The sequence below is a fragment of the Procambarus clarkii genome, chromosome 48 (genome assembly GCF_040958095.1).
Source record: "Procambarus clarkii isolate CNS0578487 chromosome 48, FALCON_Pclarkii_2.0, whole genome shotgun sequence".
Taxonomy (NCBI): Eukaryota; Metazoa; Arthropoda; class Malacostraca; order Decapoda; family Cambaridae; genus Procambarus; species Procambarus clarkii.
The window spans coordinates 32,682,731-32,700,794 of record NC_091197.1 but is presented as its reverse complement, the minus strand read 5'-3'; the positions used below and the strand labels follow the sequence as shown (position 1 = coordinate 32,700,794).

At 52.1% G+C, this 18,064-nt stretch overlaps 1 protein-coding gene across 1 annotated transcript; it reads right to left on the bottom strand.

Annotated features, from left to right (window-relative positions):
- Positions 1 to 10,731: 10,731 nt before the first annotated feature.
- Positions 10,732 to 17,454, bottom strand: LOC138351197 (antifreeze protein Maxi-like). The gene is made up of 2 exons (XM_069302840.1): positions 17,389 to 17,454; positions 10,732 to 11,592 (listed from the first exon to the last, which is right to left on the bottom strand). Exons 1-2 carry the CDS (start codon positions 17,452 to 17,454, stop codon positions 10,858 to 10,860), a joined length of 801 nt encoding a protein of 266 aa, XP_069158941.1. The 3' UTR covers positions 10,732 to 10,857.
- Between the last annotated feature and the right edge of the window lie 610 nt (positions 17,455 to 18,064).

The following is an 18,064-nucleotide window of genomic DNA, read 5'->3' as shown; positions in this document are numbered from 1 at the left end:
ACCTCCGGCTGTAGTCACCACACCTGTGGCTGTAGTGGCCCCACACCTCCGGCTGTAGTGACCCACACCTGCGGCAGTAGTGGCCACACCTGCGGCTGTAGTGGACCCACACCTGCGGCTGTAGTGACCACACCTGCGGCTGTAGTGACCCACACCTGCGGCTGTAGTGACCACACCTGCGGCTGTAGTGACCCACACCTGCGGCTGTAGTGACCCACACCTGCGGCTGTAGTGACCCACACCTGCGGCTGTAGTGACCACACCTGCGGCTGTAGTGACCCACACCTCCGGCTGTAGTGACCCACACCTGCGGCTGTAGTGACCACACCTGCGGCTGTAGTGACCCACACCTGCGGCTGTAGTGACCCACACCTGCGGCTGTAGTGACCACACCTGCGGCTGTAGTGACCCACACCTCCGGCTGTAGTGACCCACACCTGCGGCTGTAGTGACCACACCTGCGGCTGTAGTGACCCACACCTGCGGCTGTAGTGACCCACACCTGCGGCTGTAGTGACCCACACCTCCGGCTGTAGTGACCCACACCTGCGGCTGTAGTGACCCACACCTGCGGCTGTAGTGACCACACCTGCGGCTGTAGTGACCCACACCTGCGGCTGTAGTGACCCACACCTGCGGCTGTAGTGACCACACCTGCGGCTGTAGTGACCCACACCTGCAGCTGTAGTGACCCACACCTGCGGCTGTAGTGACCACACCTGCGGCTGTAGTCACCACACCTGTGGCTGTAGTGGCCCCACACCTCCGGCTGTAGTGACCCACACCTGCGGCAGTAGTGGCCACACCTGCGGCTGTAGTGGACCCACACCTGCGGCTGTAGTGACCACACCTGCGGCTGTAGTGACCCACACCTGCGGCAGTAGTGGCCACACCTGCGGCTGTAGTGGACCCACACCTGCGGCAGTAGTGACCACACCTCCGGCTGTAGTGACCCACACCTGCGGCTGTAGTGACCACACCTGCGGCTGTAGTGACCCACACCTGCGGCTGTAGTGACCCACACCTTCGGCTGTAGTGACCACACCTGCGGCTGTAGTGACCCACACCTCCGGCTGTAGTGACCCACACCTGCGGCTGCAGTGACCACACCTGCGGCTGTAGTGACCCACACCTGCGGCTGTAGTGACCCACACCTGCGGCTGTAGTGACCACACCTGCGGCTGTAGTGACCCACACCTCCGGCTGTAGTGACCCACACCTGCGGCTGTAGTGACCACACCTGCGGCTGTAGTGACCCACACCTGCGGCTGTAGTGACCCACACCTGCGGCTGTAGTGACCACACCTGCGGCTGCAGTGACCACACCTGCGGCTGTAGTGACCCACACCTGCGGCTGTAGTGACCCACACCTGCGGCTGTAGTGACCACACCTGCGGCTGTAGTGACCCACACCTGCGGCTGTAGTGGCCCCACACCTCCGGCTGTAGTCACCACACCTGTGGCTGTAGTGGCCCCACACCTCCGGCTGTAGTGACCCACACCTGCGGCAGTAGTGGCCACACCTGCAGCTGTAGTGGACCCACACCTGCGGCTGTAGTGAACACACCTGCGGCTGTAGTGACCCACACCTGCGGCTGTAGTGACCCACACCTGCGGCTGTAGTGACCCACACCTGCGGCTGTAGTGACCCACACCTGCGGCTGTAGTGACCCACACCTGCGGCTGTAGTGACCCACACCTGCGGCTGTAGTGACCCACACCTGCGGCTGTAGTGGACCCACACCTGCGGCTGTAGTGACCCACACCTGCGGCTGTAGTGGACCCACACCTGCGGCTGTAGTGACCACACCTGCGGCTGTAGTGACCCACACCTGCGGCTGTAGTGACCCATACCTGCGGCTGTAGTAACCCCACACCTGCGGCTGTAGTGACCCACACCTGCGGCTGTAGTGACCACACCTGCGGCTGTAGTGACCCACACCTGCGGCTGTATTGACCCACACCTGCGGCTGTAGTGACCCACACCTGCGGCTGTAGTGACCCACACCTGCGGCTGTAGTGACCCACACCTGCGGCTGTAGTGACCACACCTGCGGCTGTAGTGACCCAAACCTGCGGCTGTAGTGACCCACACCTGCGGCTGTAGTGACCCACACCTGCGGCTGTAGTGACCACACCTGCGGCTGTAGTCACCACACCTGTGGCTGTAGTGGCCCCACACCTCCGGCTGTAGTGACCCACACCTGCAGCAGTAGTGGCCACACCTGCGGCTGTAGTGGACCCACACCTGCGGCTGTAGTGACCACACCTGCGGCTGTAGTGACCACACCTGCGGCTGTAGTGACCACACCTGCGGCTGTAGTGACCACACACCTGCGGCTGTAGTGACCACACACCTGCGGCTGTAGTGACCCCACACCTGCGGCTGTAGTGGCCCCACACCTGCGGCTGTAGTGGCCCCACACCTGCGGCTGTAGTGGCCGCACACCTGCGGCTGTAGTCACCACACGTGCGGCTGTAGTCACCACACCTGCGGCTGTAGTCACCACACCTGCGGTTGTAGTGACCCCACACCTGCGACTGTTGTCCCCACACCTGCGGCTGTAGTCACCACACCTGTGGCTGTAGTCACCACACCTGCGACTGTAGCGGCCCCACACCTGCGGCTGTAGTGGCCCCACACCTGCGGTTGTAGTGACCCCACACCTGCGGCTGTTGTCACCACACCTGCGGCTGTAGTCACCACACCTGTGGCTGTAGTCACCACACCTGCGACTGTAGTGGCCCCACACCTGCGGCTGTAGTCACCACACCTGTAGCTGTAGTCACCACACCTGCGGCTGTAGTCACCACACCTGCGGCTGTAGTCACCACACCTGCAGCTGTAGTCTCCACACCTGCAGCTGTAGTCTCCACACCTGCGGCTGTAGTGGCCCCACACCTGCGGCTGTAGTGACCACACCTGCGGCTGTAGTGGCCCCACACTTGCAGCTGTAGTCACCACACCTGCGGCTGTAGTGACCACACCTGCGGCTGTAATGACCACACCTGCAGCTTTAGTCTCCACACCTGCGGCTGTAGTGGTCCCACACCTGCGGCTGTAGTGACCCCACACCTGCGGCTGTAGTCACCACACCTGCGGCTGTAGTGGCCCCACACCTGCGGCTGTAGTCACCTCACCTGCGGCTGTAGTGACCACACCTGCGGCTGTAGTCACCACACCAGCGGCTGTAGTGGTCCCACACCTGCGGCTATAGTGACCACACCTGCGGCTGTAGTCACCACACCTGCGGCTGTAGTGGCCCCACACCTGCGGCTGTAGTTACCACACCTGCGGCTGTAGTCACCACACCTGCGGCTGTAGTGGCCCCACACCTGCGGCTGTAGTCACCTCACCTGTGGCTGTAGTCACCACACCTGCGGCTGTAGTCTCCACACCTGCGGCTGTAGTCACCACACCTGCGGCTGTAGTCACATCACCTGTGGCTGTAGTCACCACACCTGCGGCTGTAGTCTCCACACCTGCGGCTGTAGTCACCACACCTGCGGCTGTAGTGGCCCCACACCTGCGGCTGTAGTCACCACACCTGCGGCTGTAGTGACCCCACACCTGCGGCTGTAGTCACCACACCTGCGGCTGTATTCACCACACCTGCGGCTGTAGTGGCCCCACACCTGCGGCTGTAGTCACCACACCTGCGGCTGTTAAACAGTTGCCAATCTTGTCTTTTATCTGCCAATGAGTTGCAAGTTTTGTGCGGCTCTTGTGTTCTGTCACACGAGGATACTTTTGAGGCCATTGGTTGCAACAACAATGTTGAGACACGTTGCAGGCGGACGCCAGCAACAGTGCACAAACGCTTCAGATTTAGTCAGTCACTTGGTATAAAGCGAATCCAATACTCTCTCTCTTCTAAAGAAACAAAACAATTAGTCTAAAACAGAATGACTATAGAAGGCTTACTGGCCTATTGGAGGCAGCTCCAATTTCTGTCCACCAAGACTCACTCATGCACATGTGTGACCTGTGTTTGGAGCAGACCAGACTCTGGCTGCCTCACCAATTTATGACTTTAATCCTTAAACTGCGCACGTTGTATGTATACGATTGACGGCGCCGCACACAGTTTAATTATTGTCAAACGAAGTAAAACTTCGTTTGACAACTCCACAGTCGGGGTGGGGAGTTTGTTTATTTATCGGATTCAATTGTTTAGGTTAATTAGTTCAAGATTATCTAGTGTACAGAATAATTACCCTATCGCGATGCATCAGTGAGAACATGCGTAGAGAAGGGGTCGAACCTATGCACTGGGTGTTCCCAGAGACTCGCTCTAGACAACTAGGCCAGGATATGGTTAAATAGATCCTTAGACCATGTTGTGGCCTAGTGGTCTACAGCCTGGGGATAGATTCGAGCCCTCATCACGGCTCCTACGGGTGTTATCATTATCTAGTGCTTAATTTAAGTCCTGTTTACGTTAATGATTAGATTTAAATACTTTTTTTGTCAAAACGCTAAATAATCTAAATTGTTATATAGTCAATAAGTTCATTGACTTATTTAATAAAAGTTTAGTTGTTTTGAAGACCAGAGGACGGAAGACTCTGAGGGCACGTGGGCTGAGGGCCCCCAGTGTGGTGGGCTGAGGGCCCTCAGTGTGGTGGGCTGAGGGGCCCTCAGTGTGGTGGGCTGAGGGCCCTCAGTGTGGTGGGCTGAGGGATCCCCAGTGTGGTGGGCTGAGGGCCCTCAGTGTGGTGGGCTGAGGGGCCCTCAGTGTGGTGGGCTGAGGGCCCTCAGTGTGGTGGGCTGAGGGGCCCTCAGTGTGGTGGGCTGAGGGCCCTCAGTGTGGTGGGCTGAGGGGCCCTCAGTGTGGTGGGCTGAGGGGCCCTCAGTGTGGTGGGCTGAGGGGCCCCCAGTGTGGTGGGCTGAGGGCCCTCAGTGTGGTGGGCTGAGGGCCCTCAGTGTGGTGGGCTGAGGGGCCCTCAGTGTGGTGGGCTGAGGGGCCCTCAGTGTGGTGGGCTGAGGGGCCCCCAGTGTGGTGGGCTGAGGGCCCTCAGTGTGGTGGGCTGAGGGGCCCTCAGTGTGGTGGGCTGAGGGGCCTCAGTGTGGTGGGCTGAGGGGCCCTCAGTGTGGTGGGCTGAGGGGCCCCCAGTGTGGTGGGCTGAGGGATCCCCAGTGTGGTGGGCTGAGGGCCCTCAGTGTGGTGGGCTGAGGGGCCCTCAGTGTGGTGGGCTGAGGGGCCCTCAGTGTGGTGGGCTGAGGGGCCCCCAGTGTGGTGGGCTGAGGGCCCTCAGTGTGGTGGGCTGAGGGCCCTCAGTGTGGTGGGCTGAGGGGCCCTCAGTGTGGTGGGCTGAGGGGCCTCAGTGTGGTGGGCTCAGGGGCCCCCAGTGTGGTGGGCTGAGGGCCCTCAGTGTGGTGGGCTAAGGGCCCTCAGTGTGGTGGGCTGAGGGATCCCCAGTGTGGTGGGCTCAGGGGCCCCCAGTGTGGTGGGCTGAGGGGCCCCCAGTGTGGTGGGCTCAGGGGCCCCCAGTGTGGTGGGCTGAGGGCCCTCAGTGTGGTGGGCTGAGGGGCCCCCAGTGTGGTGGGCTCAGGGGCCCCCAGTGTGGTGGGCTGAGGGCCCTCAGTGTGGTGGGCTCAGGGGCCCCCAGTGTGGTGGGCTCAGGGGCCCCCAGTGTGGTGGGCTCAGGGGCCCCCAGTGTGGTGGGCTGAGGGCCCTCAGTGTGGTGGGCTGAGGGGCCCCCAGTGTGGTGGGCTGAGGGGCCCCCAGTGTGGTGGGCTGAGGGATCCCCAGTGTGGTGGGCTGAGGGGCCCCCAGTGTGGTGGGCTGAGGGGCCCCCAGTGTGGTGGGCTCAGGGGCCCCCAGTGTGGTGGGCTGAGGGGTCCCCAGTGTGGTGGGCTGAGGGATCCCCAGTGTGGTGGGCTGAGGGGCCCCCAGTGTGGTGGGCTGAGGGGTCCCCAGTGTGGTGGGCTGAGGGGCCCCCAGTGTGGTGGGCTGAGGGGCCCCCAGTGTGGTGGGCTCAGGGGCCCCCAGTGTGGTGGGCTGAGGGGCCCCCAGTGTGGTGGGCTGAGGGATCCCCAGTGTGGTGGGCTGAGGGGCCCCCAGTGTGGTGGGCTGAGGGGTCCCCAGTGTGGTGGGCTGAGGGATCCCCAGTGTGGTGGGCTGAGGGATCCCCAGTGTGGTGGGCTCAGGGGCCCCCAGTGTGGTGGGCTGAGGGGTCCCCAGTGTGGTGGGCTGAGGGATCCCCAGTGTGGTGGGCTCAGGGGCCCCCAGTGTGGTGGGCTGAGGGGTCCCCAGTGTGGTGGGCTGAGGGATCCCCAGTGTGGTGGGCTGAGGGATCCCCAGTGTGGTGGGCTCAGGGGCCCCCAGTGTGGTGGGCTGAGGGGTCCCCAGCGTGGTGGGCTGAGGGATCCCCAGTGTGGTGGGCTGAGGGGCCCCCAGTGTGGTGGGCTGAGGGGTCCCCAGTGTGGTGGGCTGAGGGATCCCCAGTGTGGTGGGCTGAGGGGCCCCCAGTGTGGTGGGCTGAGGGGTCCCCAGTGTGGTGGGCTGAGGGATCCCCAGTGTGGTGGGCTCAGGGGCCCCCAGTGTGGTGGGCTGAGGGGTCCCCAGTGTGGTGGGCTGAGGGGTCCCCAGTGTGGTGGGCTGAGGGGCCCCCAGTGTGGTGGGCTGAGGGGCCCCCAGTGTGGTGGGCTGAGGGGCCCCCAGTGTGGTGGGCTGAGGGATCCCCCAGTGTGGTGGGCTGAGGAGCCCCCAGTGTGGTGGGCTGAGGGCCCCCAGTGTGGTGGGCTCAGGGGCCCCCAGTGTGGTGGGCTGAGGGGTCCCCAGTGTGGTGGGCTGAGGGGCCCCCAGTGTGGTGGGCTCAGGGGCCCCCAGTGTGGTGGGCTGAGGGGTCCCCAGTGTGGTGGGCTGAGGGATCCCCAGTGTGGTGGGCTCAGGGGCCCCCAGTGTGGTGGGCTGAGGGGTCCCCAGTGTGGTGGGCTGAGGGATCCCCAGTGTGGTGGGCTCAGGGGCCCCCAGTGTGGTGGGCTGAGGGGTCCCCAGTGTGGTGGGCTGAGGGGTCCCCAGTGTGGTGGGCTGAGGGGCCCCCAGTGTGGTGGGCTGAGGGATCCCCAGTGTGGTGGGCTGAGGGATCCCCCAGTGTGGTTAGAGAGCTTAGCACCCCCAGAGAGCTTAGCACCCCCAGAGAGCTTAGCACCCCCAGAGAGCTTAGCACCCCCAGAGAGCTTAGCACCCCCAGAGAGCTTAGCACCCCCAGAGAGCTTAGCACCCCCAGAGAGCTTAGCACCCCCAGAGAGCTTAGCACCCCCAGAGAGCTTAGCACTATGGGCACTGATTACTTGATGTTTCAATAGCGAGAGATGTGATTTATTGACGACTTGGCAACTATCGCCTAAGGCCTCCTGGCACCACGAGGGCAGCCTTCACTACACACGAATTTCACTTATTTTTCCTTTAACACAAACGGTCGGATGGTAATCACTATGATATATTGGTTAATATGTTGAGACACACTTTAAAAGTTATCTGACTGTGTTTAGTTCCTGTATCACTGAAATGTCCCTACATATATATTGTTTTCCGCGGAGCTCGCACCGCGTGGCCCTTCCCCTCTCACACCCAAAACACCTCCTCCGCTGGTGGGCTGGTGGCTGGGGCCCTCAGTGTGGTGGGCTCAGGGGCCCCCAGTGTGGTGGGCTGAGGGCCCCCAGTGTGGTGGGCTCAGGGGTCCCCAGTGTGGTGGGCTCAGGGGCCCCCAGTGTGGTGGGATCAGGGGCCCCCAGTGTGGTGGGCTCAGGGGTCCCCCAGTGTGGTGGGCTGGTGGTTGAGGGGGCCCCCCCCAGTGTGGTGGGCTGAGGGCCCTCAGTGTGGTGGGCTGGTGGCAGAGGGGCCCCCAGTGTGGTGGGCTAGTGGTTGAAAGGCCCCCAGTGTGGTAGGCAGGTGGTTGAGGGCCCCCAGTGTGGTGGGCTGGTGGTTGAGGGCCCCCAGTGTGGTGAGCTGGTGGCTGAGGGGCCCCCAGTAATTGGCACAAGAGAATGTATGGAGTGAATTTATGTTTAGCGATTTAAACAGGGATGTTTTGTGTTTCTGAAAGCAGAGTTTGTTATTGTCCTGATTGCAGATTTCTGCTGGGTGATGATGGGTTTGAGGTAGTTTGCAGAGGTTGAGCCCCATGAACGGATACCATAAGTAAGGTAGGGAATAGATAAGTGCATAATAGAGTGAGCAGAGAGCAGAGTAGGGTACATAATAACTGATCTTAGAGAGTATATCAACTGTTTTAGAGACTTTCTTAGTTATGTGTTGTATATGGGTGCTGAAGTTAAGTCTCTTGTCTAAGTATAGGCCAAAGAACGTTCCATCATTTTTATTGCTAACGTTTACATTATGTATCTGAAGCTGAATTGCATTTGTTGATTTGCTTCCAAATAAGATATAGTAGGTTTTTTCTATGTTTAGTGTGAGTTTGTTGGTTGACATCCATAAGTGGATTTTTTTTAGTTCATTGTTTACCACATTATTTAATATGAGTGGGTTGGGGTCAGAGTAGATGAGAGTAGTATCATCAGCAAACAACATTGGTTTAAGCATGTTAGAGACATTAGGCAAACCATTGATGTATATATGAAATAGGAGAGGTCCTAGGATGCTGCCCTGTGACACCCCTACGGTTAGTGGTAGAGTAGGAGAGGTTACATCATTGATGGCCACATATTAGTGTCTGTCACTAAATTGGGATCGGATATAATTCAGGGCAAGGCTACGCATTCCATAATGTTGGAGTTTAAGTAAGAGGTAGTACGGGGTAGTTTAAGTACATCATTATGGAGTCAGACCCTGCAATACCTTCAGTCTTACCTTACTGACTGGCTGCAGTATGTTTCTGTGAATAATTCAATTTCTCCCACCCTACCCATCAACATTGGTGTTCCTCAGGGCAGCATACTTGGCCCTCTCCTCTTTCTCATCTACATTAATGACCTTCCAAATGCCTCCCAACAACTCAAACCAATTCTATTTGCTGACGACACAACCTTCATTTACTCCAGTCCTGACCCCCTTGCTCTAAATGTCACAGTGAATACTGAACTAAATAAAATCCATCTCTGGCTAACTGCCAACAAACTCACACTCAACATTGACAAAACTTTCGATATTTTGTTTGGCAATAAATCCTCAAATCAAATTAATCTCAGGATAAACAATATCCAAATTTGTAATAAAGTAGATGGCAAATTCCTTGGTGTTCTCATTGACAACAAGCTGAATTTTCAGGGACACGTTCTAAATATATAAAAAAAAGTTTCAAAAACTGTTAGCATTCTTTCTAAGATCAGATATTATGTACCTCGCCCTGCCCTGGTGACGCTCTATTACTCTTTCATCTATCTTTATCTCAACTATGGTATTTGGGCTTGGGGTTCTACTACCCAAAATCATTTACATCCTCTAATTACTCAACACAAAGCTGCTATTAGGACAATATCTAACTCGGGCCCCAGACATCACTCGGTACCCTTACTCAAATCTCTGAATACGTTAGATATTAAGTCACTGCACATCTCATGTGTATTTTTATATATAAAACGCTGAACTGTAATGTCAATCCTGGCCTTAAAAGCTTCCTAGAAAGTTGTAACAGAACCCATGGGCACCACACCAGAAACAAATTCCTATTTGATATTCCAAGAGTACGACTTAATCAAACTAGAAATGCTCTACAAATCAAGGGACCCAGAATGTGGAATGACCTTCCCAATCATGTCAAAGACTGTACCTCTTCCAACCAGTTTAAGATAAAAACTAAGTCGTACCTAATTAACTCCGTGTAACCTACCTTACCTCCAAATGTCAACCCATGTCTTACTATTTTAAACAATGCTGTTTGTTGACCAAATTGTATATTTGCTATTTTCTGCCATGTTCCCACCCCCCTATATTTTTGTTTTCAACACAATTTATACTTTAATCTCAATTACTACTAAGTTTTAGTCTAAGTGTTTTTCCTGCCCGAAACGCTTTGCGTACCAGTGGCTTTAGGCTTTGTATGTACTAGCTCTATCTATAAATCCATCAATGTTTGTATCTCACCTTGTATGTATGTACTTTACCTGAAGAAACATTTCATTTGATTTGATAATCACATATCAAGAGGGGGGGGGGGGGGGGGTAACCAGAAACCACATGCAGCTCGCGCATGCTTAGTGTGCATTAATCATGCTCATCCATCTGTCATAAATCTCAGCGATGGAGTGCATGGTCTACGTCCTACTTTTCTCTACTCAACTCCCCCTCCCCCCTCCCCTTGCTTCCTGATAGACCAACACCTCCTCTGCCACCTGATGGAACAAAACCCCCTCTGCTCCTTGACAGAACAAAACCCCCTGCCACCTGAAGGATCGTACTGATATATGAGTATTATATATCTATACCCATATCTCTTATAATTATAGATATATGGGTATGGCATCTAAGAGAGTGATGCAGGTGTTCCTTCTCAACAACACAGCACTGGATAGCATGGTTTGTGAGGCTGTTTGTGTTGGTAGCCTGCAGCTCACAGCCAGTTTGACTTGCTGTCAGGAATGGCAAATATGTTTAACTAGAAGAAAATGTAACCTTAATATATAAAGTCTTATAGATACATACTTTGAACAAAAGGGTAAACAATACAGATTAGATAATGAGTTTATTAAAAAGGGTTTATAATCTTTTATTTGCTGTCAATTATTGGAACAAATTATAAAGATTGCTTTAGAGTGTTGTTGCAGTACATGATCTCCTTGTCCAGGGCTGTACCTACTGGACAACGGACACCAAATACAATGTAATTATTAACACTTGTCTTATGGAGTATATGAAGCAAGCCCATAATGGTGAGCTGAACATCTCAACTCTAGCCATAGTAACCTCCGCCAAAGCCGCCGCCATAACCTCCGCCAAAGCCACGGCCATAACCTCCGCCAAAACCGCCGCCATACCCGCCAAGGTTGGCCCCGTGGGCCTTGGCAAGGGCCTTGGTGGCGGCAGCGCTGGCCTGCGCCGCGGCGCCTGCAGCTGACTGGAGCTGGTGGTTGGCAAGGGAGCTCTGCAGGAGTAGGGAGTTGGCTGCCTTCTGCGCGTAGCGTGCATCAGCTGCCTGCGCTGCCGCATTGGCAGAGGCGCTGTAGAAGTTATTGTGAGCATACCACAAATCTGCGTAGGTGCCATATCCTCCTCCGTAATGAGAACTGACGCGATTGTACGCCCACAGCTTGTTGGCGTGGGCTGCTTGAGCGGCGCCTGCGGCCAAGGCAGCCTGACTACCCTGTCTGAAGGCATTGGCTTGCGCTGCGCCTAGAGCATGACTCAGCTGCGCTGCTTCAGCGTAGTTCTTGGACACGGCATAGTTGGCGGTGTCAGCGGCACTAGCGGCGACACTGGCTGCTCCCTGGGCGGCGCTGGCGGCAGCAGCATGTGCCAGAGCGCCCTGGCCCGCGGCGGCGGCTGTGGCATGGTACGCCGCCTGGTTGGCTATCTGGGAGGAGGAGGGACCGTGGCCGTACCCTCCGCCGCCCACCACCAGGTACGACCCTCCTCCACTTCCGTACCCTCCACCGCCATACCCTCCGCCACCATACCCGCGCTTCACCTGAAAGTAATTACAGATATTCATCCTTGTTGCAAATATGTGATGAAGTTCTGAAACAATAATATTACAAATAAACAACTATATTGCACACTAATAGAGTACACTGTACACTTGTACACAACATACATATGTATAACCCCCTCTCCTTCCAGAAAGCCACAGACCAAAGAAAGAAATAACAGAGCATGAAGATATATCCTTCACGGGATGGGAGACACAGCCTACAGACACAGAGCACAGCTCCTAGTGATGGGAGACACAGCCTACAGACACAGAGCACAGCTCCTAGTGATGGGAGACTTCACTAATTGCGAAACATACTGTGAAACTTTGGGTCCAAGAGAAGAGATATGGAGAGCTAAGCTTGGAGACGAGGTAGAGAGGAATTTCCTGGTACATCATGTCAGGGGGGGAGAAGGAGATTAAGGGCAGACCCTGGTGGCACATTGCTAACACACTCGCTTTCTGCTTCATAAGCAATTTCCTCAAGGTTCGAGTCCTGGACAAGGAGAACTCACTAGGCGCCATTCCTTAACTTATAGCCTCTGTTTACCCAGCAGTAATTGGGTACTTGGTTATACAACGACTGACAGGTAATGTTCCAGGTAAAACAAGCTAATACAACACTGAAGTAGACAGCTTAATTATTTCTGACTCCCTTTCCTCACTACGAGCAATAAACAGTTTGAAATCAAGTAATAACGTGCTTGTCTTGGAAGCTAGACGTAGATATATCAGAATACTTAGCAAGAGGGTAAATATAAAAATGTTGTGGATTCCTTCTCACATTGGCATGCAGGAACATGACAAAGTTGACGCCCTTGCTAAGGCTGCAGTAAATAAGGACAGTATTGAACGGAATCTTGAGTTATCAAATAGGTCCCTTAAAAGTGTCATTAGACGAGAACTCCTGGATGAATTTGAAGAAAGTAGAACAGTGCAAACTGGAACTAGCAGGTCCATCGTTCATCACAAAGAAATGTGTGAAGTAAAACATGTGTATGGGGCAAGTAACAAAGTCAGCAGACTAGCAGATGTTGTCACAGTTCGTATAAGACTTGGCTACAAGTATCTCTGACAGTTCGGCTTGTATAGGGATCTAGATGAAGTAAAGTGTAAAGTGTGTGGACAAAGACAGGGACACACACTCGAACACTATATCTTGGATTGTAGTAAAATTGAGCCATTTAGAGATAAATCTAAGCTCACTCTGTATGATATGGCAACCTATCTTATTACCATGGATAAATTACCTGAAATCCTTGCACTGTATCCACATTTCGCTTCCAGTAGATGAACGACATACGAGATTCAGAAACAAGTAGTGTATTGTGAGGACTAATAATAAACAGAAGCTCCCCTATGACTCTGTAATATCCCCATTGGTCAAACTATTATGTATTAGCGATAAGACCTACCATTAATGTATGATGACTTACTGTAAATATGTAGCTCTTGTAATAGCACTTTCTCTGTAACTAGCTGACATAGTAACTATAAGGTGTGAAGGATAGATGAAATTGTTTATGTAATAATCTAAGATGAGGTCTGATAAAGACCTTTTGTGCCCTCTGTAATGCTTTTGCGCTACCGCTCACTGGATGAGTATGGGGTGCACAATAAACTAGCCGCCTTCGGCAGCAACAATCAAATCAATCTGCTAGTAAGAGTTAGGAGGCATCTGTCCTTGTACACACTCACATGTCTTAAATACAATTGGTGGTGACTAACCTGGTTAGACCTGCTGTAGCGAGTAATCCTTATATTCGCTCCATTATCTCATCATCTTAATGGCGTAACTAATTAGCACTAACTACACAAGCTATAATCCTATCCCTAATTACAGGTTATAGTTCTCACATCCTCCTATCCTAGTAGAGAAAGGTGAGGGATAGTCACCAAATATAAGGAAGCGATATGAGAATAGACAACACCATTTGGTCACCACTTGGTCCGGGAGACATCTCCCGTCACGCAGGGTGCAGTTGCGCCTCCACAGATCTCCAGTATCATCTTTTGATACTGGTAATGGCTCGAAAGGGCCACCACTTACGGGCTATTCATGCCCGTGCCACCTCTTGGGTGGCTTAATCTTCATCAATCAATCAATCGAATAGACAACAGTACAATTTCCAGTCAAAAATGTAGTACTCGGCGTAGGCAGTTCTAATCGTCTCCAAGACGCTACAGCTTCGACACAGAACAGGCAGCAGACTAGGACCGCATCCAGCTACAACGCTCTCCCACATAGAGCTCCGCGACTCCGGCCACACTCAGCTCTCCGCTCTGCTCCAAGCTCCGTCTCAACGTCTACGACACTACTGTATCCAGGACTACTAAATAAATATGAAACTCACTAAACACTGTATCTAATCTACCCAACAACGTAACATAATCGTACGTTACACTGCTCTTCACATACAATGATTTGGACATTGTAAACATTGACCATACATTGTCAATAGGAACCAGCGACCATTGTGTTTTAGTCTTCACATAAATAGTTATAATGATATAAGAAATATAATGAACATAGAAAGAAGTGAACGGGAAGAGAGCAAGGTAAGATACTGGAAGGAGGACTATCAGGTCAGGAAATTCATGAGGAGGGAAAGGAACTATGAGCAGAAAGCGCCAAGCCACCTTGACTATATAGCACTTGGAAGGGGTCAGGATAAGGATTTCGGATAGCTCGGGGGGTAAGGAATGGTGCCCAACCACTTGGTTGGGCACCATTCCTTACCATGGTTCCCTGGAGCACTTGGACGGTCAGGGATTGAACGCCGACTTGCATGCAGCGAGACCGTCGCTCTACCGTCCAGGCCAAGTGGTTGGGATTAGCATGGAGGAAGAGAACTGGGAGGAACATCAACACAGCACATGGACTACGTAACGAGAAAACTCTGTGGCACTGGTGAGGTTGTTAAGTATTGTTGTGGTTGATGAGTGGGGGGTCTAAGGCGCCACAAGTGCTGCACGTCGCCAGTGTTTCCCTGTAGGGTCATCAACCTGTCCTCTTAGAAAGAATGTCACTTTTGGCCGTTTGCCCGTATGGCCGAATATGGACGTACAGTAATTTAAAAATGAAAAAAAATTAAAATAAATTTGGGATTTTTTTCAACAACAGTAAGTTAAGGGTCCTCTGATAGGTTAGGTGGGCAGGAAATTCTCATAAAGTTTCAAAACGGTATGAAAAACGTTAATTGAAAGTTGCCTTTTCTAAGCTTGCCGAGTAAGCCGGACGACTCAAACAGAAAACGGAACGTACGTCACTTGTGAGTCGATTTCATTTCAAATTCGTCCAAATTTGGCCATAGCGCAGGACGGGTTGCACACACAAGGCCTTGTGGCCATGTGTGCTCTGATTCTTGAGGGAAAACTATGGTAATTTGCGCAAGGGAAACATACTGTTAGTCAGGTGTGTGGTGCCGGCCCTTGGGAGGCCGCGCGGTGGACCCCACACACTTGGAACACTGTCGAAGCCCCCTCACACCTGACCATAAAGGCGTCATGTGTCCTGTGTCCTCTGGGTAGAAGCAAAACAAACTTCTCACCAACGAGCAGAAATGCGACGGGTCCTCCTAAATTCGAAGCCAGTTAGGAAAAAATGCAATAATGTCTTGGAGTGACCCCCAGTGAGGGCTGATGTCAGACCCCTACCATGCCCTCGGGTATGTCAGGAGGGCAGATACCATGCCCTCGGGTATGCCAAGAGGGCATACCATGCCCTCGGGTATGTCATGAGGGCAGATACCATACCCACGGGTATGTCAGGAGGCCGGATACCATGCCCTCGGGTATGTCATGAGGGCATACCATGCCCGCGGGTATGTCATGAGGGCAGATACCATACCCTCGGGTATGTCAGGAGGGCAGATACCATACCCTCGGGTATGTCAGGAGGGCATACCATGCCCGCGGGTATGTCATGAGGGCTTAACCAATCAGACATAAGACTGGAGATATGTGAGACCCCTATGGCTACTCACCCTCCCGGCCGCCGTCACAGCAACTGTGGACAAACAGACAAGGTAATATGTTATAAGAAGATTCCTTGTGTGTAGAAGGAACCATAAACACAAGTATATCAAGGTAGCATGAGGTAGGGAGGGAATTATCAGGGGAAAGCGCCAAGGCATTATGACATAACACGGGGAAGGGGTCAGGATAAGGATGTGGGATCAGGACCGTCGGTGATTGAACACCGACCTGCATGAAGCGAGACCGTCGCTCTACCGTCCACCCCAAGTTTCCCCAATAGATATATGCTAGATATAGCAACTTGTGCTACACTCAATAATTCAAGGTAGCTTGGGAGATATATGCTAGATATAGCAACTTATGCTACACCCCTAGTAACTTAACGTTGCACGAGCAATATATGCTAGATATTGACAAGAGGTGTAGCGTGAGGAGTATACCTGCCCAGGGTACATCACCTGGTATGGTACACCAGGTGGCATCTATAAGGAGAAACCTACATGATATAAATGCACCTTTGAATATTTTGTTCAATTCCCTGATTAAACAAAAGTATTCATCCCACAAATTAGTAATTTTGAAAAAAGAGTACTGTAATACTAATTACATTTAATATATTACGAATACTGCATTTAATAATAATAATAACAAATACAAATATACACATTTATATATGAATAGATAGAGATGGTTGTATTAGGTGCTTGCACTAACCAAACTGTTGTGTTTTGAGTCATTGTGTTAGGTTTGTGTTAAGAGTGAGAACACGAGGTGTTACACTCACAAATATAGTCGCCAACACTGTCCTTAATAAGACAAATGATGCAAAAGAAATGGAGCCCTTCTTAGTCAAACTTAACATAGCCTAACCTAACACAACCAAGCCTAGCCTAACTTAAACAAGCCCTAATTCAACTTAAACAAGCCCTAACCTAACTCAATCCTAGCCTAGTGTAACTTAAGCCTAACCTAACCTAGCATAACTTAACGTAGCCGAACCTAATCTAAGCTAACCTAACGTAACCTAACCAAACTTAACCTAGCCTAACGTAATTTTAGCCTAACCCAACCAACCCAGCTCTGGGAAAATAGAGGGAGGGGGTTACTAACACTTTCTAAACTAAACACATTATAATAAAAACCATTTACGAGAAACAAATTTCTTAGTTTACAAATAAAGAAATATAATTACGTATATTGTAGGCATAATACGTGAATAAGAATACTTTTAACTGCATACAAAAGATGAGCGTTGGGACGCCATGTCTCCGTTGGGCTACACTTCATTGCGGTCAAATGAGCTGCCAATTTCACACCGAATAATCGGTTGACATATATCTATTGAAAGTAACGCGATTAGTTCTTGATAAAATATTAGATTTTAATATTTGCAACTTGAATTCGTAAATAATCAAGCCTTAACGTCCCCAAACCAATATTAATTAATGTAGACTCTTTTGAGAGAGCTCGGAGACGTCACTGCGGTAGAGACCGCCATATTGTATTGGTGCTGACCGCTACTCCTCTGTCTATGTCCCTTACTTCTTACACACACTACAGTGTTAAGTGACACCTTATGCTGACCAATAGAACAATATACATGTGCACGGGTAGTTGTTGGAGCTGGTTGAGTGCAGTTACGGGATCTCAAGATCCCATAACAATCAAGATCTACTTCTCAAGATCAACAATCCCAAGATCTGCATCTCAAGATGTACCCTGGGCCAGTACACTCGTCACATAACTGCAGTTAAGTGCCCATACGTGTTTATGATTTCTTCCTTTGTCTAACGAAATATAATTTTTAACTGTTACCTTGGCGGGAAGAATGGGTGTGAGGATGGGCGCCGTGTCCAGGCCGACGTGTGCTGGGGCGGCCATATTGGGCCCTACGCCGAGACTACTCAGTAGCTCAGTTGATAGAGCTTGAACCTCACACGCTGGGATCCGCGGTTCGAGTCTCCTAGAGCCCAGGTGAGGGAGGGAGGGAGGGAACTATCAGGAGAAAGCGCCTAACCATTACGACTATATAGCCCTTGGAAGGGGTCAGGATAAGGATTAGGGATGGGATGGGAGTGGAAGGACCGTCGTTCTACCGTCCAGCCCAAGTGGTGATGAAGCTCTTCTTAATAATGTCATTGACCTCATTGTGTCATCAAGGCAAATGGGGGTCCTTCGACAAACCGCCGGCTTTCTGTCCTCGTTGGGTTAGTGGCCCACAGATAAATCAAGTAAACAACCATGTCTACACTGCTAGCCTGCTAATGCTTGTGTGTTTGGAATAATATAATATTTACTAACACCATCTCACCTGTATAATCAGAAGTTATTCTATCCAGTGGTTGCGGATAATAATTTAGCGTTAATACTGAACCAAATTCTGATCCGAGTTAATTTTGGCAGCGTTGCCGATGTCTAATTCTTTGTGCCTTTGCCCCTGACTAGGCGACTAGGCCGCCCCTTAATTGAAGACTAGGATATTAAAGTTATA

What these genes read in the sequence shown, in the direction of transcription:
- LOC138351197 (XM_069302840.1), bottom strand. Translation starts at nt 17,454, where the DNA reads ATGGCCGCCCCAGCACACGTCGGCCTGGACACGGCGCCCATCCTCACA. An exon ending in CACCCATTCTTCCCGCCAAG is followed by an intron (nt 11,593 to 17,388) that starts GTAACAGTTAAA and finishes AATTACTTTCAG; the next exon opens with GTGAAGCGCGGGTATGGTGG.